The 20,473-nt window shown below is 44.0% G+C and overlaps 1 protein-coding gene across 1 annotated transcript in view; it reads right to left on the bottom strand.

Moving 5' to 3' along the window:
• Positions 1-20,473, bottom strand: part of enox2 (ecto-NOX disulfide-thiol exchanger 2) — a gene marked incomplete in the record, with an annotated part of 227,630 nt that overhangs the window by 153,520 nt on the left and 53,637 nt on the right. Inside the window, 1 exon segment of the mRNA XM_048230956.1 lies at positions 19,756-19,851. Within this exon segment, the coding sequence (XP_048086913.1) occupies positions 19,756-19,792 (37 nt within the window).

Raw genomic sequence — 20,473 nt, 5'->3', positions numbered from 1 at the left:
TGTTAAATTTTCACTTAGATTGTCCGTTACTATAGTTTAGATCGAAACATCACGCTGGTCACCAGGGGTGTGTTTCTCGACAGTGTCGTTGCTAACTAAGTTAGCAACTTACTTGGTTGCAATGCAATTTCCCATAGGCAACCTACTAAGTTGCTAACTGGTTAGCAACAATGCTTTCGAAAGCGGGGGTCCAACATTGAGGGGACTTGCCGGCGCATTCCCAACGCACTTTCGGTAAATGAAGCAACATCACAGATTACAACCATAAGAGAAATCATAAGAGAAAATATACGACTTTGGGACACTGAAATGTAAAAATTGATGTAAGAATAAGAAAATCGGCCGATGCCGATTGATTAAAAAATAGCAAAAATCGGCCGATTAAATCGGCTGGCCGATCGATCGGTCGGTCTCTACTCTAGAGAACAAAAGCCCGGAATAACAAGGGGATGTGCTTAGCAACCACCGCATTCCACCAACAGCGAAGGAGCCAATTAAAAGCCATTGCTATGAAGGCAGTAACCCACAATAGGATTGCTATTTTTCCAGGAATCGCGGTGCAGATCAAAGAGGGCAACAGGGTGCTCGGGGTTGAAAACCACTCGAGCCAAAAGGATGCCTCCCAGGCCCTTCCACTCAGCAGACACCCCAGCAAGTGAGTGCAAAAGTTGATGCCATCAGTTCCTTAGGAGGTCAATGACGTAAGCCATCCGTTTGTTTTTTAATCCACGCAGAGTAAATACATTAGCATTACACATGTGAACTGCAAAAGACCTTTGCGCTTGGACTGCCTGGGGGAATAAAGAGACTGGGGGGGTGGGGGGTGTTAGATGTGTCTTGCTGAGATGCGGGGGGTGGGGGGGTGTTAGATGTGTCTTGCTGAGATGCGGGGGGGGGGGGGGGGGGGGGTTGCAGGCTGGCGGCTGCAGAGCATTCCAACGCTGCATGCACATGCTCGGAGGAAAGGGTACCTGAGACGTGAACGGGGATGAAAATCTTGCACAACCCGCAGCTCTGCCTTCTCAGCGAGCGTGGGGGAAACCTGAAGAGATTAGGTCTGACATGAGCGATGGGAGGCTCCACCATCTACCGCCAGAATTTTTCTTTATGCCATTTTGATTTCAGTGTTTGCGCTCACTCTCCTACCGCCCCCCCCACCTCCTTCCTCCCAATTTCCAAAGACTGCTGCCCTTCAATAAAGCAACTTTGCACCCCTCGGAGGCACAAAGAGACAACTGGATAGTGGCGTAGTCTTTGTCGAGCATTTTACATGTCCTGCGAAGGGGGAGACGAAAGGGCACAGCTGTCTTTTTTCAATGTACTCAACTCTTGGCTGCATTTGCCTTCTTCCCCAGCTAATAATATGAACGTACATCTTCTTGAGCCTTGATGCACAAGAGCCTCCTGAAGAGCGAGCAGTTATAGTCTTGGAACAGCTGTCCACTGTTTTTGTCCCGCCGTTTCACAACAGGCCTTGACGGCAGAAAGCAGATGATTATGGGAGAGAGAAAAAACCTAGAGGAGAATGGTGTGATTTAATGACTCTCACAGGTAGACCAAGCAAACATACGCTTAGGTGTAAATTATATGTCTGCCTGTGCATAAATTACCCCAAGTGGCAACAATGAGCTTTATGTTTATGAGGCATAACATAAACCCTGCCCGAAGGGGAATAACATGTCTCAGTTTACGGCTCTTTGTGAATGATGTATAGCATGCACGGCTACTTCTAAACATAAGAAACATGTCAAATATGGATTCGTGAGGCAGCCAAGAAACATGGCTATGGGGTCAGGCAAGGAGCTAACACGCTGGACCTAGAACAACCCCCTCTCTCGCCTGACTGTCCTTTCGGGGGGTGTGTGGACAGTGATTTACACATCTCTCTTACTCCAATGGTATTCCTGCAGTAAAAATAGACGTAGCAATAAAGTGGGAGGGGGAATGAACGCCATCTTTCTCTCTGTGTGCATCCTCCCCTCTCTGGTCTCTTTGAATTAACGCCCCTCTCGCTTCAAATGAGTGCAAACCAAACGCTGCAGCTTACGTGTTTGGACGGAAAGGAGGAGAATACAGACATAGCAATGTGTGCATACGCACGCACGCACACACACACACACACACACACGCGCACACACACACACACGCACACATACACACACAGACATGCAAGCCAAAACGATTTTTGTTAGTACAAAACTGCTGAATCGCGCTAAAGGTGGTGCAGCCAGGCTTTTTTGAAATCACGGGAGTTCTGTGGCAGCCCAGCCGGCATCTCTCCACATCCCCCGACCCCCATCTCTCCTCCCAACCCCCCCCCCCTCCTCCTGCTGAGCAGTAAACAAGCAGGTACAATCCTCCCTTTGACATCCACACGCCTCCCATCTTACACACTACTCTCTTCATGCATCAGCCGAATTACACGTTCAAATTTGAACTAGACTTGGAGAGGCAGTGGTGGTGCTTCTGGTGGGAGGGAGGGGGTGTGTCTGGAGGGGGATTTTTCTTTTTTTGGGAGATTCCTCATGAAAGACTAGGCATAGAGGGGGTCTTTGACTGGTGTTTACACCACCTCGCCAGTGTGAACGGCTAGGGACAAACCCAACATCCAAACCCCCCTCCCACTGCTCTATGGACGGAAAATTACTGGACCCTGGAATGACCGAAAACAGCCCCTGAATTCCCTTTTCAGCCAACCCAAACATCTAAGACCAGGGCAGAGCAGCATACCATCAATTCCCACAAGCACCAATACACACACACACACACAGAAGACAGAAACAAATCTTTCAATTCAGGGAAACGAGGGATCAAGGTGGGCAAAAACATTTGATCACGTCCCCCAAGGGCTGTACACAGGAGCTCCGCACCAACTCTGAGATAAAGAGCTTTCATCCAATGCCATGTCTGAAGAATTTGCCCAGGACCAAGAAGGCTTCTTTTGATTCTTACATGTTTATTTATTTATAAATACATAGAGAGCTCTATTTTATCGAAGAGACTGGGATAACCTGTGAATGCACTGAATGCATACTAAGAAATGGGATGACTTTCCAGAAAAGAGGCATGAAAGAGTCATGGTGTTTCTGGACTTTTTGTTTCGTTGATTTTTGAGGTTTCTGCAGAGAGATAGAAGCATTACTACCAACTGTTAGCCCTGTATTCATGTGCAGCAGGCTATAATTTCACAGGGCCACTTCAAATAACAGACTAAGGTTTATGCCATTATTGACTACTTTAAGGCGGCGATCACATTAGCGAGCGGCAAGCGGCAGGTTTCCTATTGTCCTCTATGGTTCGGCAGCAGAACGGTGGCAACGCTGGCGTAACTCTAGCGTTGAACAAGCTGAGCGTTGAACTTAGTTCAACTTTCAAAGCGCAATGCGAGCGTATTGAATTGACAAACCATTTGAGTTGCTTAGGAATGAGATAGAACTTATTATGGTCTGAGCGTTGCGTTACATTTGCCGCTGGCTGATGTGATCCCGGTCTAAGAGTGGCAAAATTACTACTTTCAAAAGAATAGTCGAGGTCAAAAAAGTTTTGATCTCTCCATCAGCATTGTACCTGAGCTAGGACTTGGGGCTCGGTGGTACATTTCTTTAATATATAATATAATATGTATATTGATATATAATATTACAAAATAAAATGCAGAGATATGACTCTCAGTCCAAACCCTACTCGGGAATATTACTGTGAAGAGGCTTCTGCAAACAATTATAAGATCTAAGTGCAAAAACACAAGGGAATGAGGAATGCGCAGCGGTAAGTGAAAAAGAAAAAAATTCATCATTCCAGAGAACAAAAAGTAGGATAGTATTTCTCGAAACAAAAATTGCACCACAGATTTATAATGCAATGTGAAAAATGGGCAAAAGGAGTGATCTTTCCCATTATCTGCGACGAAGCCAAGGCTGCTTTCTGGAGCGTTCTCGGCAGTGGCAGCAGCGGACACCGGCAACGCTTTAAGATGTAGTGTCCTGTGCCCCAAGGGTGATCCATCATAGCATGTGCTGTGCTACTTCCAATTGTTTTTCCTGGCAGGGCCGGGACGAAGGGGAGAGTGGGGGAAAAAATGCCAAAGCAACAACAAAAACTCGCGTTCACTTTATCTCTTGAGGGGAGGCTGGTGTGCACCAAAAGTGATATACAGTATTACCGTCACCATCTCGCACAAGACACTCATGCTTTGCCCCTCCCTCTCTCTCAGCTTCCTCGCTCAATGCAGACTCTCCCTCTCTGTGTTTCCTGACCTGTTTCCTCTCTTCCGCATCTAGCAGCCGATCTCCACCCTCAAATCCTGTTTATTCCTTCCTTTTCTCTCCCTCCTTCCCTTTCCAGCAGTCACCTTCACCTCTATTATACCACGTTCTCCCTCCTCTCTCTTTTTCTCACTATCCCTCTGGCTCATCTCAACCTTCCGTCTGTGGCCAATCGGTAGCTGCTGGGCTCCATGGTGAAGGGTCAGAATGGAAATTAAAGGAGTTCTATGTTCTACAGTTGCCATGCCACTGCCTCATGCAAGACAAGACAGATAGACAGACCTATATCCACGGAAGAGTCGGCTCACGATAAGCCCCCAGGGTTTAAATTAGACACCTAAGGCGAATGGTGTGACTGATCTGTGGGATGTTGAAGGATCACTCATATAACACCAGGGGTGCAAAGCTCGATACAGAAGGGGTTAAAGTAAACTCTCTGAGTGTGGCGGCAAAAGTCCCGCTGTGTAGAGCAGACCCACAATGCGTGTGTGTGTGTGTGTGTGTGTGTGTGTGTGTGCGCGCATGTGTGTGCGTATGTGTGTATATGTGTGTATATGTGTGCGTGTGTGTGCGTGCATGTGTGCGTGCATGTGTGTACTGTATATGTGTTTGTGTGTGTGCATGTGTGTGTGCATGTGTGTGTGTATATGTGTGTGTGTGCGTGTGTGTGTATACAATATGTGTGTATATGTGCGCGTGTGTGTGTGTGTGTGCGTGTATACAATATGTGTGTGTGCGTGCGTGCGTGCGTTACTCGTGCCTGTGAGGAAGAGGATAGAGAAGGGGGGGGGGGGGGGTGAGGAACGATAAGAGGGGAGAAAGAGAGGTAAAGAAGGGAAAAAGAGAGAGGGAGGAGAAAGGGAGAGAAACGAGGGAGTAAGGAAGAGAGGTAGCTTTCAGCGGTGCAGCAGTGCATGCTTCAGTCCGCCTGATTTGGTGTCATTATTTAATCACAGCCAGGTCCCGAGCCTCTCCAGCCCGTGTGCTCTGGGGCCTTCAGCGCAATCCAGCCTTGTTTGGGCTGGCAGGGGCGTTGCAGACCTAGTCAGAATGGGCTGTCCACCCAGGCTGTCGAACAAGTTTACGTCCGTGAGCGTCATTCATCCGTCACAGCCACTTGAACCGCCAACCCCAGCGAGGAGCCCTGGAAGCCCTGCAGGGCCACATCATGCCTCTCAGCTCCTCTTTCGATCAAGTGACCAGATACTCAGAGGTGTACATGTGGTGGGGGGAAATAAGAAAAGAGAAGATAACGAAAGAAGAAGGTCACCGTCACCCACACACACAGAAAAAGACAGATTCCAATCAGAGGAAATCGCAGAAAAGACAACCTGTTATCTGTCGAGTCATTCACCTGGAATGGACTGGACCTCAGCTAGAATAGAATGACCAAACAATCAACCCCGACAAGATGGGATTTTGTGACCAAGCATACTCTTCTGCTGAAGAAAACTAAAACACCAGAGCATAACAAACAAAACAAAGAAGAAGAAAAAAGGAAGAAAAAAAAAACAGAGGGCCTTTGAGCGGATCAAAATCAAAACCTGCTATAATCGATTTGTTTGTGTGAAATCTTCCAACATCAGATCAACAGATGGTAGGGAAAACAAGGAAGCTCTGGCGCCCCAAGCAGAGAGTGAAAGGGAGAGTCCAGGACAGTGCATATCAAATATCAGAAGAGAATGGATGAGTCCCACAACTGAGGCAATTAAAATGATTTGCACTTTGTTCTCATTGGAAGCTATTGCATTTGGCTTGACATGTTTGTTTTTTTTCTTCCCGCAGTGGTTCTGTCGTCGTTGTTTTACTGACAAGTGTCTGAGAGCCCAAATGTCTTTGATTTGAAAGGCTTGGACTGTTAATAGTGTTGATGATGATGAGGAGGAGGAGGGAGGAGGAGGAGGAGAGGAGGAGGGAAAAGAGGAGGAGGGAAAAGAGGAGGACACTGTGGAGGAGAGAATCAAAACAGGAAGACTTCATTTGAACTCAAAGCAGCTGTGGAGAATAAGGGGGAAATAAGGGCAACTCCATGACTCCACACCACACTTACGCCTTCACTCTCTCTCTCTGGAGGAACCACTGCTGATGTCTACATTTGGGGAATGTACTCATTTGGGAGCCACTGATAATGTTTGCAGGGTTATTGCATCAATATCTACACACACGTTTATCTAGTGGGGGCCCAGAGTTGGCTACAGTTGCAATATTTAACTGATCTTTAATTTTACTGTTACAATGGCCTCTTTGGACGAGGGGGTACAGCGCCATGAATAAAAATAGCCTTTGGCATCTCTTACCCAGCAGGACACAAAGCAATCGTGCTCCTCGTTATCGGGGATGGAGCACCGTTTCTGCTAGCATCAATTATCAGTCCCACAAGCCATGTCTCAGTGTGGACAACCGCAGCTTTCAATTAGCATGAGCCCACTGTAGGCGGGAGGCGCGCAAGGTCAGCAGGCATTTGTGACTTTCTGCAAAATGAATGCATTAGACGAGAAGAAAGTGAAGGGGTCCAGGCCCTTCTGAGCAATCAAACAGGCAGACGCAGTCCAGTAGAGGCTTTAGTGGACGTCCATTTTGAAACAGACGTGAATTTCTGTGTGTCTGTGGCACGCATATCTCGCTGACCATTTGTCAGACTGGTCAAACTTGGCAGGTGTCTTGCTATGGGCATGAGTAAGTGCAGTGCCAAATTTGACGTTGTTTGAATAAGAAATGCAAAAGATATCGTTAAATATATCGGTAAAAGAAGCACATTGGTTTTCGCCGCTAGCCACTCCCCCTCCCACTCAACACTGTACTGTAAGCTACCAGTGGGGATAGAAGCAGGGCTTTGGCAGAACTGGATCAGTGTAGGTTACACGGGTAAAAACTTAGCATGTCTGACCTCCAACAATAAAGTGAACTCCGCGGATTTCGCAACAACACGCCAAGACACACAGGTATGCAGTGACTCTTCAAAATGACGTAAAAAATGATGTGCAATAAACGGACACTTTGAATAGCCCAGGCTACTTTGGACTGTCTTTAGACTTTGAATAAACAAACGACAATTCCAACAGCAAGGTCTTATATTGAAACGAGCGAGAATGGTCCCGAATTAAAGAACGTCTCAGAATGCCACACATGCAAAGCATAACCAGCGACAAGCAACGAGTGGCAGAAAGAGTGTGATGTCAGTTATAGGCCACCAGAGACTGTTTTTGAGTCACACCGTTGCAAATTTCATATGATGCATCATTCCACAAAAAGGTTTGTTTTCTCTATCATCAAGTTATTCAATAGGCTAAGCATATAGCCTTGACTCAAAACAGCTGTTAGGATTATGTCATTTTGATTTGTAAAAAATGTCTCATGCAGCCGTGCTTAAATTCTGCTCACTTCCCATTTATTAATATATGTAGACCTATTCATTATTGAATACTTACCTGGAATTGGGGCTGGGCGATATGGCTGAAAACTGTATCACGTTATAAGTATTTCATTTTAGTCGATATCGATAATTATTGATTTTTAAAAAAAAATCTATTTCAGATAAGGACCAGTAGGGGAAAAAAGTTACATTTAAACACTTTTATTTTAAACTTAACCTTCCTCTGATTTGAATCACCTCAGTTATCAATCAAAGCAAACAGGGAAAAGAAATAGCAACACAATCATGAAAAACACTCAAATAAATAAATGTGCACATAAGTCTGAATGAGCAGCACTGGTTGAAGCCTGGAAATATTGTAAACAAAGTAGCTTAATTTGCAAGTTTATCATAGTCAGGTTAGACTGTTCAGTTTCCCCACATGTGTTTAAGTTTCAAATGAATAGGCCTACTTTTTCTCATTGGGACAGGCCCGTTTGAGTCTTGGAAAATACTTTTCCATTTGCATCGGGATTGAGATTATTAGAATTTAGCAGTGCCATTTTGAATGCAACAGTTTTTAACAAATTCGTGCAGCATGCTAATGATGCTAACCGGATTTAATAGCAATTTAGCCAGTCGTCTTGCATGATTGTGAATGTTTGGATTACATGTGCATGCTGAAGAGGGATGCGCCTGTTGATAGGGAGAGAGAGAGAGAGTGCACGGGGCAAGGACTCTGTGTTGAGGTAGGCCTACTTCTATCGTCTACTCTGGTAGAGTTGCACATACTAGCTACAATGCAAGATATATTTAGCCTATTTATTTATGGACAACGTAAGGCGGGAGGTGTGTGTTGCTTTTAATTATCGAATGTTCTATCGAACGCATTTTTTATTGATATCGATTACATGTCTATTGCGATACATATCGCTATCGTTTTATCGCCCAGCCCTACCTGGAATTATGTTTTTCCCTATCCTATTTTTAAAGCAGGCCTACCTGCAGGCATGTAATTGGGCTACAGGAATAGCATGTTTGAACAGGCACTGCACTAGTTTCACAAAGAATTCAAAGAACAAAATAATAAAAGACAGCCATGCACAAAGATACATACTCCAAATATGGAGTGCTCTATTTCACTAGCTTTAATAAGATGGCTGAGATCTTTCTTTTCGTTATACTGTGCTTTACTTTCACATACTAAAATGTTATGGTGCGAAATGCATTGTATAATGATACTACAAAAGGCTGTATATCTTATTCACTCTCTGTCAGTCCAGAATGACATTTGTTTGGCAAACAAGTACATGCAAGCAAAAAACAAAGTGCATAAATAATCAATACTTTAAAACCTTGACCTTACAGTGAGACATCTTAAAGCTTTGAAGGCACCATTAAAAGGTTCTTGAGTTACATTTCATTTTAGTTCTTGTCTCCATTACGAAACTCAAATGGAGGTTAGCGAAGGTCAGAGCACATTGTGATGGAGTGAAAAAAGAGAGGATAAAGAGAGTGGCTCATACATTATTGAAAGAATCACAGTCATTGCTTTCCTACGATGAGCGCAGAGAGTGAGATGTTGACTTCCGGGAAGCCTATTTATGAGAACAGAAACCGCCTTATATTAGTGAGCCACTGGTTAAAATGGCTCTGGGGAAGTATTGACGGCGTGTTTGTAAAATTGTTAATTGTTGTTAACTTTTTATTTATCTTCCCAGTTCAAAGCATAGGTTGAGTGACTTGGCCAATAACAACAATGCTATAACAACCCAAGAAACCCTATACTGGTTAAAAAGGCTCCGGGAAGTATTGATGGAGTGTTTGTAAAACTGCTAACCAATAAACAAGCGATGACTCTGCATCATTTAACATCCTGCTGAGTAAGATTGTGCCCCTGTGTCCACAAAGGCCTGCTAATATCCATAAACCTCAATGACATGTCGTCATAGCAACCTGATATGTTAATGTGTTTCACACAGTAACGGCAACAACTTGCAACCCAACAGTGCTCACACATTATTTTTATGTGATGGATAAGCTGATTACGAAAGCCAGGTCTCAAAACCCCAGTCAAGGAAACGAGAACCCTGTAGAATATTCCCTTGGCCATTTCTGACTGAATCTAGCCAGGGTTATGAAAAGAAAACATTCTCTAAAGCTTGCATGACCTATATTTTACATTTCATTATGAGACCGTTTTTTTCTCTCCAAAGCTAAAGTGACGCTAGTCGTACTCTGTATTTGAATTGCTCTGCCGAAATTGAACTCCTTAGATTCCCTATTCAAAAAAATGTGAGTCTTTTTTATTATTCCCCCGAAGCAGCTACAGTCTCCAGAGATTTCCTCTGACATTCTTCTGTGCAAAGAGCATTCCTTCGGACTGATTCTGCGGGACTATTACCCTTGGGTCTTGGGATGCTCAAAACCATGACTATTTTGCTACTTCCCCCGATTCTACCCAGTTTCTCACCCCTCCACCCTCCCACTTCCTGTCCCCCCTCTCAGACCCACATATGCAGGGACGTGTCCATTATGTGCAATTTAAAATGTGCCCTTGCAATCGATCAGGCTGGAGGACTATAGTAAGAAAGTTAATGGCTGCCACAGAGTACGATGAACCTCTCCCCGACCATGGTCACATGAGTTCACGGTGAGCAGTCAGAACAGATTCACTCAGACGGATGCTCAGATGCTGAGAGCCCCTGGTCATACGAGGAGGAAGAGAAGGGAGATGGGAGGGGAGGCACAGCGAGCGAGGGAGCGAGAGAGGGAGAGAGGGAAGGAGCAGAAGAGATTAGAGAAAGGGAGAGAAAGGGAGAGAGAGAAGGAGTAGGAGAGGGAAAGAGAGAAAGATGGAGAGAGAGAGAAGGAGTAGGAGAGGGAAAGAGAGAGAGAGGGAGAGAGAGAGGTGGGGGTCTAGAGAGGGAGAGAGTGTCTGCAGGGTGGGGTAAAATAATCAAGCATGGCCTTCTGTCACAATTGTTGGCAAACAGCCTTTTAAGAGATGGGAGGAAAAATGAACGAAAATGAAATGCAATAAAAACAGATAACCGCAACACATGCAACAGCTTGGACGTGACTGACACACTTTTTGTTTATTCCATTTCAAAATAGAGCAAATCTTCTTGAGGAACAAAAGGCTGATCATGTATAGTTACTGAACAGATGTGGCTCAAACTTACAAAACACTTTGCAATGATGACGAGACAAGCAACAGATCTATAAACACCATTTCACCAGTGGTGGTAGAGAGACCCCTGAGACTGAAATAGCGGGAATTCGTAAACTAGGGACAAGGAGCAACACTGATTCAACATGCAAGCAGCCTGATTTAAAGGCCTCGTACAAGGGTTCCTTCATTAAACCGTGACTGAATGAGCGTGCCATAACTGGCGGCAATCATCGGGCAAGAATATCACGAAAGGAGCAGCAGAAAAAGGCCACAACAAATCACAAAGGTCATGAAGGACACATGTTGAACATGTTTTGAGGCGGAGTGCAAAGACAATGAGAGCATAAATACATAGGATAAAATGATGTCATTGCTCTTCTGCCTAAAACAGTGTATGCGATTCAGGGAGATTATTGTGATTCCAGTGTCCAGAGGTTTAAATACAAATCTGAAAAAACACTGTTCATGACAAAAGAGAGGCCATCATCGATTATGAGTCTGGTAAAAAAAGGACAAGACTGGCCTGCCTTGGTTAGAACTATAGAATAGTATAAAATAAAATAAGAATGTTTACAACACAATATTTCAAAAGGCAGGGTGTGAGCCTCTAAACAGAGGCTAGCATTTACATCTGGACAATACATATCAATCTCTTTGCCAACCACTGCTTAAAGCACTGACAATTATACTAATTAATTGAGTCAAGGGAATGCATGCCTGGCAATGACTGCAAAGTGAGTAATACCAAGAGTAATACCAACACCCGGAATACATAAGTAAGGTCAACATCTCTATGAGTCAGCCATATAGCCGACGTGATAGAATTGACGACCAAATACTGGGCTTGAACTCTGACACTGGTTTAATATCATTTATGCAAGTCTAGGCAAAAGACTAGGGCCTATTAATTAAATAGAGCGCTGCGTCCATCAATGACAGCACCGCACGTACGGATTCAATTACCCTACTGGGACGTTTCACTCGTCCACCCCGTTCCATTCAAGAGTTCAACATGATAGATTGAAGTTCCAGCTGTGATTTCTGGTTGGGTTAAAAACAACACCCAACGCATAGCCTAGTTATTCATTGCTGTGGGGTGTTTTGGAAGGCTTAAATTGAAACTAGATGTGGTCAGCAGCACGCTTTGAAGTGCAGTCTTTTGCGATCCCGCAAAACGCAAGAAATTACCATTTAGCCATAACAAAAATTCACTGAGTGTAAGAGCGTTGCACGTTCTGCCTAAATTCAAACTTGGTAAGAATTAACTTCAAAAATGTCTGCAATGACCATCATGAGTCGTTTCCGTAGAATATAAACTATTGTCATAGCCAGTTTTTCTATTAAAAACAACTGAAGCCTGTATATAGGTTATAAAATTAAATGTGAAGTCGATCCGAAGCCGATTACTGGCTACAGTAGCCACCGCATCGGATCGCCCAGCTTGAATATATTTTTAACAAGATGACAACCCTTGTAACCAAAAGACAGTAGCTAATTGCACCAAATGTTGCATTTTGGCAACGATGTTTACTATAATACCTTCCCAAATTCACACGTTATTCCGTTTACTGTAGGCTATAACCGGCCAGAGACGGGCGGCAGACAAAAGAGACTCAAATACACTGGCAATACACAGCAAGAGTTGCAACGTTACCTGTATACTGAACGAGAAACATTGTCCGAGGAATTTATGCAGGAAGGGGAGAGATCAACTCCCGTCCTCTTTAATCCGACAGTTATGTGAATGTAACTGAAGACGTCTAGAGAGAAATCCCTCGGATTGCTACGGTGTTTCGGTTCTTCAGTGTTCCCGTCCGCTCCGCTCGACAAACTGTACTGGAGGAGGATCCGTTTTAGATATGAGCAGCTACTGCGCACACAAACCACATGCTCGAATGCATGTACACATTCACCAACACACTCAGACAGCCAGATGCGAACGGCAGGCAATAGCTGTGAAGAGAGGTTACTGCGATTTGCTCTAGCATATGTCAGTCCCTGTGACGAACTCCGTCTCTCATGCTCTCCGCACAGACCAGCAAATGCTGTGGGTGAAATCCAACGTGAGGAGGGGCCGTTAGACTATACAATAAGAGCAGTGCTCATCTGTGAGCATAGTCAATCTCGTGCAAGGGCCAGCACACATTGAATGCAGAATGTGCTGGGACGATGCTCACATCAAGTGCCGCTGTGTAGCAAACCAAACTAGAGAAGGGAAGATCACACAGTGACTTCAAAGTACATGGCTAAGTTTTTGAGGCGAAATGTTTCCTACTTAGGGTATTATTTGACAGCCCAAACCTCCCACAGAATGAGCAGAGCTCTACTGGAAACGCACTGTTTCCGTGAATCGGATATTATATCATAAACAATCGATCGTATTGCTTTATTGCAGCTGACTAAAAAAATAGATTTTTTAGTTGTGTCCTACAGAGTTAGAGTTGGAGTTGAAAAGCCGATAACACATAGCTACTGGCTGAGGCTTCTCCAGGTTCAATCACCTAATGAAAGTGGCAGCTGGAGATATCTGATTTCTGCCTCATGAAAGGAAATCGGTAGGGCGAATAATGTGAACGTAGCACGGCTGTTTGTACTCGCCCCTGCATGTCGCCCAGCGCGGAGCTTTACATTCAAAAAATAGGGCCAGGCTCGATACACCCTCTCGTTGTCTAACGGAAGATCATTTCTCATTTTCTCAACCGTGCTCAATGCAGAGCAACGAAGGGTGTAGGACAGACGGAGGAAGGGAGGTGCGAGGTTCAGCGAACCGCCAGTAGAGGGAGTTCTATGGACCCTCGAGTGAGGCTGCTGCTTTTATCCAGTCACTCGTTTGAGTCACATAAACACAAACGGCCCCACTCATGAAAGCACCTGCTAATAGCTCCTCGACACTTCCAAAATAATTCATAAGGAACTGGGGCAAATGAGGACATGAGAAGCTGGCCTACCAGAAGGAGGCATGTTGTTTTCCTCTTGGAAGAAAAGTAGCAGGCCAATCAGACATGAACACAATAGTATCCTTACATGTAATGCAAGCAGCAAGTTGGCACTCAATTTCACTGGGAGGAAAAACACACCCATAACACTACACAGCAGACCTACAGTAAACAAAACTAGGCTATTATCTGTATTTGGCTTTCAAAGTAGTGCAAAGGAACCAACAACCAAGAAAGCAACAGCCAACAATCAATCAGTAAAACAGCATATTCTCGGATTCAACACTTAAAGCATAGACTTCAAAGCTGTTTCCATCTCACAAACACACTTTTCAATTTTTGTGGTGTGAAAGAGAAGGGATTAAAACAGCAGCCTCTGGCAGACAGATTGACAGGTCAGTCCCAGAGAGATGAGAAAGAAAGATATGAGAGATGGATAGACAGAAAGAGATGAGAGATAGATAGACAGAAAGAGATGAGAGATAGATAAATACATAGAGACAGAGGGAGATCCACAGCAGACCGCTATCAATCAGCCGGCAAATGGTGATGCGTCTTGGTCAATTTTAAAACGCCCCCTGCTTCTGCTCTGCGGCAGTGTGCCAGTGGGATGCTGTACGCGCTGCCCAGGACGGTGCTCCTGGTGAGGGGGCATCACTCCTAGCACTAGGAGCCAAAAAACGTCTGGTAAGTAATGAGACCCAGATGGAGGAAGGGCAGCAAGAGAGTCTCTCTCTCTCTCTCTCTCTCTCTCTCTCTCTCTCTCTCTCTCTCTCTCTCTCTCTCATACACACACACACACTCTTCCTCTTTTCTGTCTGTCTGTCTGTCTGTGTGTGTGTGTGTGTGTGTGTGTGTGTAAAAATGGAAAGAAATAGGAACAGACTTATGCAAATAATGCTTCTGACATTACAACAATAGTTCAACTGTCCAGTAAATTACATGACAAGTGTGTGAGTGCGGCTAAACGGATGGCCAGACCCCACAGAATGTGGCGCGGCAGTAGGCAGCTGTGCTGTTTATCCCTGACCTCGTTAACACCATCACCCGACGGGCCCTTTGAGTGGCTCAGATAAGAGATTTTATTGGTCTTGGGTCTCGGGCATGACTCTTTAGTCCAAAAACAACCCTTTACAAAAACACAACCAATAGTTGGTTCTTTTATTATGGGATGCCCTGGTTAGTTAGTATTATCTTGGCATGGGGCCTTAGTGCACTAGAAAACACACACCACTCAGGAACAAGGACAGCTTATGTGCAGCAATTGTCAGAAGGACCAATTATTTTCTTGCAATTAATGCACAGCCTTGATAACGGCATATTCATTTGACAGGCCTATCCCAAAACAGAAACAAAATACAGAAACAGTGGTTATGATAGTAGTTCCCAAGCAGTAGATTCAACATTATACAAGCTAAATATTTGTTTGCTTCCTTTGGATTTCTGTTGCCATGCCTCAAAGCTAAAAATAAACACAGGTTTAGCAATGCTAACTTGCTGCATTAACCGTGAAGGCATCTTGTGTCATTCTCCCCAATAGCTTTGAATTTTCAGTGGAACTGCCACACTTAAGAGGTTACGGATACCTTCGTACACACAAAAAAAGCTGTCAGGCCAATTCCAGACTAGAAATGATGGGCCCAGACGGAGAATTTGTCTACTTGAAGCATTAAAACGTACCCAGCATTGATTTTTTTTAACCAACTTTAATGCAATTAGAGAAACAAATGGGGTGTGCTCGTGCAGTGGTTGAGCAGTAACACTGCTCTCTCTATCTATAAAGCTATTTCCCAAATGTGGAAATGGCATGATTACAGAAGTCACTGTTGTAAAAGTGATTAGAGATCAAGGGGAACATTGCAGAATGTAGCAAGGAAAACAAATGCAGCGATAAAACAAAAAATAGGATTATACGTGTGCTAAGCTTATATTTTAAAAGCATTAAATGTTATTAAGGAATTTCATCAGGACTTTCCTGTTTATTGTTTTGGGCAAACTGCTGGAGGACTTGAAAGATAAAGAAAGGATTGTGCATTGCAATCCAACGGGTCTCATTAAAAGATGACAAAGCACTGTGCCTGGTCACATCAAGACAGACCCAATAGTGTAAGTCAGTACTTCCCCAATCAAATTATATAGTAACTATCACTGAAGGCAAGTAAAAGCCAGCATGTCTTCTGATGCCCTCCATTCCTTAGTAGCAGAGGATGACCTTTGCATTTCCCCCCTGGATCATTATGTTTTCAAGAAGTGACTTTATTCTAAACAGCCTAAAATGAAACACAGTTAAAACTCTGCATTCAGAAAAGTTATAGGCCTACAGTAACTGTATAGGGCCCACGTCTGCAATCACTGGAATATAATTGCAAAGGTCTGCTCTAGATAAATGACAAGGGCAGCTCAAAGGAAGACTATTCATCAACATACTTTTGGATTCATTTCTACTTCTCTGTGAGGAAAAAAAAGGGAAAAAAAGTTTCCAATATAGCAAAGAAACTAACCTCTCGATCACGGAGTTGTAAAAGCAATTAAAATTAAAGTTAAGGAGGAAGAGTTTCACTGGAATCCAGCCAATCACCTTATGATCCTGAGTCTTTGCACATAATTGGTAGCCAAAATGGTGTTAACCGCAGAGCTAAGTAAGTAAGTGGTTTCATTTCATTCTTGGTCAGTTGCAGTCTTCAACATTGAGTGACAAACAAGAGTGATTAATTGAAGTCCATTTTCCAAAAACACCACAGTTCACATTCATCTACTGTCCCTATTTAGCTCTATTGAGTGAGCCACTCAAGGGTGAGTCAACATCCTAACTCCTCTTTATCTCATCTCGTCCTCATTTTGTTGTAATTCTTTTCTTTTTAAAAGGAACAGTTCGCTGGGTATTGAGTCAAGATGCCATGATACGGCTCAGGCTTAATTTGCTCCCAGAGGAGGCATTTAATAACGGCAACGTCAGAGTAGAGATACTACAGATGGCTTTAAAATATCCACTTTTGGCCTAGGCATGAGAATAAATCTGGCAATGTATTACATCCATATGGGATACAGGATATTTATGGTGCATTGAATAGCCCAGACACCTATTTTTTTTTTTTTTTGCTACAGAGTAAATATGAGCTGTAGAGCTACGATGAAAGCGATACCCAGTCTATTCCAGTCAAGTGGTCAGATCACGGTGCAACAGAACGTTTTGAGCATGACAGCGGATGGTTTTTAAAGGTTCCAATTCACAGGAAATCTGCCAAAGTTTAAAAAGACTGCAGCGCTATTTGGTGCCATCCCTTTTGAGATCAATGAAACGTACCATTACAGCTCGGACAGGAAGGAAAAATGTCAGATCTAAAGGTTCAGTGTTTAATGAACTCCAATGCTCTCTGCGGATGGAAAGTTTTCCAATGAATTGCTTTGACCATTCTACTGTTTCTCTGTCTCTCTCTCTCTTCTTCTACTACAGCTTTTATATCACTCAGCTTTTTTACTCATTACAGTCACACTCCATGAGATTCCTCCATCAGTGAGCTAATTTTGAGGGTGCATCTCTAAAAGCGGCAGAGGAATACAAATGTATGTTAACCCTTAAAGGTGTAGGTTTTTGAACATTCTAAGTTCCGCAACAATTGAAGGTTCTAAAATTCTATGTTGAATTCAATGAACCCAGATATTCTTTAGAATGTTCATTTCTCAACATTCCCGTCACACCGGTGTGACGGTACTCCTTTAAGAGGTAGAACAGAGACATCATGGGATGGGAGCCTTCCCTAGCAAGGCGAGACGAGGAAGAAGCTGGAGAATTGGACATCCTGCAATTCGATTAAGTCCAGGCAGTAGCAAGTCTATCTCAGGGGAGATCCCATACACATGCAGCATGAATATTGATGGTGCTCGGCTGCTTGCAATGCACCAAATAACGTTTAACCCCCATTCTTGAGCCACAGCTGAGACCTCGCACCTTATCAGTTCTAGGCTTGCGGGTTACCACGCTGCAACTCGCAACGTGATTATCCAGGAAGGCGATGGGCGAATGGGGAAAACAGCTGTGTTGACTCAGCAGAGCAACTGAAGCTTAAGTGCTCCTACTGTGAGAATGGGCATTCTAATGCAGTTTGGGGCTATCGGTGAAGAGCATTCACTTCTGATGACTCCACTCACTTTTTACTGAGATGCTGCCTTCCGCCCAGACAAAAAAAAGAAGAAAAAAAAGAAAGGTATTTCAGTCTTTGGATGGAAAGAACAGAGGGAGAGAAGGGTAATATCTTCACAGATATATAGTGTGTGTGGGATTATGCGCCTTTAAAGAACAAAAATATCACAGCCTATCAAATACCCACTCAACATACCACAGGACTTTAAAAGCACAGACCGAACAGACACCAAGGCTCTGACTTTAAAGTGGCCAAGGCTTTTTAATTGGTATACTCAAATGCGCCTAAAAGCACCCTCCGCCACGAGAACCCTGGAGCTGGCCACTCCCAAGCCCTCATGCATCAGTTATTAATCAGTCATACATCCATGATTCACGGGGACCACAGGCTCACCCACCAGATGTCTTAGGAGTGGAAGAGTGGAACGCGCAGAGCTCGGAGCTCTCCACTTCTCAACACGAAGGACAGACTGGCAAAGAAATTCACTATTTTAACACACCTGAATGGTTACTGCATGGTTTTAAGACTTCTTATGCCTGAAATTCATTTTAATCTTAATAAAACACTGATGGTTTAATGATATTCTTACATTACAAATGTTATGCTATTATATCAGAATAGTATGAGTCAGTCATCTTTCTTAACAATACAATTCTTAAATTTCTATCAGATCACACAATTCTATTGCTTTACGGGAGGCACCCAATGCCAACTGAGGTCTGGCCCTTCAACTCTGGAGATGGCAGCACAGACAGACCTCACGTTACGTGGACACAGTGTCACTGGCGGGCCACCGCGGCAGAACACAGCGGGCAAAGGCAGGAGGGTTGAGTGCAACGGCAGTGCAGCAGAGCACACGGACCGGATGGTAAATTCATTATCAAGGCCCGCCAGCCTTCGACACTTGCAGTGAGCCTAATGGGAAAGGACATGCTCATCTTCTAAAGCTCCCCTCATTCTCAAGGCTTAGAAATGAACTTCCCTTTTCCACTTTGTCTGTCTCTTTCGCCAGTCTCTGTGTGTCTGTGTGTGTCTCGGGTCCATTTTGCCATGTGTCTCTAATCCTTCCTGCGCTTTCTCCCTCATTGTGACTGCAGTTAAATAGAAGCCCTGGCGATTCTACTGACAGGGTCAGCTCAAACTGTCACGCAGCACGAAAGCCTCGAAATGTCTTCCACATGGTTCCAACATTCAAAACTAACCCCAGTGATTATGCATGGTCCACCTGTGACCTAAGTGGCTCACTTTAAAAGTGTTTTCACTTATTTCACCAGAACATATAAGATTGACCTTCTTTTTCTTGCCAAAAGGTAAAAAGGGACAACATTGCACAAAAACTCAACATGTGAATTACAGACCACAAATGTCATGATGTGCATTACAGATGGACACTGCTATTAGTATCAAATCTGCTAAACTAGCCGACAGAATTAGCATAAGAGACAAATAAAGGTCTTGTGTGCTTTTTATTTTCATATGTTTTAAAACACAGAACACAGCAGCGTCTGTCACTCTGAGACTACCACAGAGACAACAAACGCAAAAACAAAAACAGAGAGAGATAGGTAAAGAGAAAGAGAGAGAGAGAGAGAGAGAAAGAGATAGGTAAAGAGAGAGAGATGAGAAAGAAAACTTAGACCCCAGGGAGGATCACTGTTGCACCTGTTACCAATAGGCGGCGAGTTGTGACGGATTCAGAAGAACGCCTCATCTCCATGGGAACGCCACCGTCTTATCAGGCGTGCGGCAGCAACCATGCCACCAAATCCTCTTTCCCTACTGTGAAATGCAGACCCATGTCCTGCTGTTAAAATAGAGATCCTCCTGAGAACCGAAGCGAGACCACAAGCCCAAAACACAGCCCCTGTGTCGGCCGGTCCCTTACCTCCAGTCCGGCCTGATCTGTAGTCCTTGTACATCATGGGTCAGGAAGCCACTGGCCGTGATTTCCACTCCCAAGCTCAACACTGGATGGGCCTGTCTGAACAACACACACACAAAAAACACCACAAAATTAACTTCAACATCAGTCAATCAATCAGTCAGTCAGTCAGTCAGTCAATCAATCAATCAAACAGTCAGCTGTGTATACATGTATGTCATGTGGTATATAAATGTAGTCCTGGACATAGAAATGTCATCAGATGAGCAGGGAAGTGCAGAAAGATTGCAGAGAGATTTCTACTAGTTACAGTATCATTCACAAGATATTGGAAATAACTACGTTTTTTTTTTGTGTATGTATGATTATTGCAAAGACAAGTCAAGATGGGCCAAACTGACTTTATCTGGCCTTGATGTTTCTCTGTCCTCAGTCATACTCAGCCAGACAGCCACACTCTCATACACACAGAGCCTTAATCGCTCATCGTCACTCTCGCAACACTATTTTACTGGAAGCCACAATGCTAAAGCACATAGCACAACAGATAGATATGCTCTCAGATCTCTGCTCGCACATCTGGAATTAGTAGCAAGATGCACGCATACACACACACACACACACACACACACATATATATTTATGTCAACATAGAACAAAACAGAAATGCAAACATAAATATAAATATGATGGTGCAGATTGCAGGCTGCAGTGAACAAAC

Source organism: Alosa alosa, chromosome 21 (genome assembly GCF_017589495.1).
Source record: "Alosa alosa isolate M-15738 ecotype Scorff River chromosome 21, AALO_Geno_1.1, whole genome shotgun sequence".
NCBI lineage: Eukaryota > Metazoa > Chordata > Actinopteri > Clupeiformes > Clupeidae > Alosa > Alosa alosa.
Note: the sequence above shows the minus strand (reverse complement) of the source record. Positions and strands in the feature narration are given on the sequence as shown.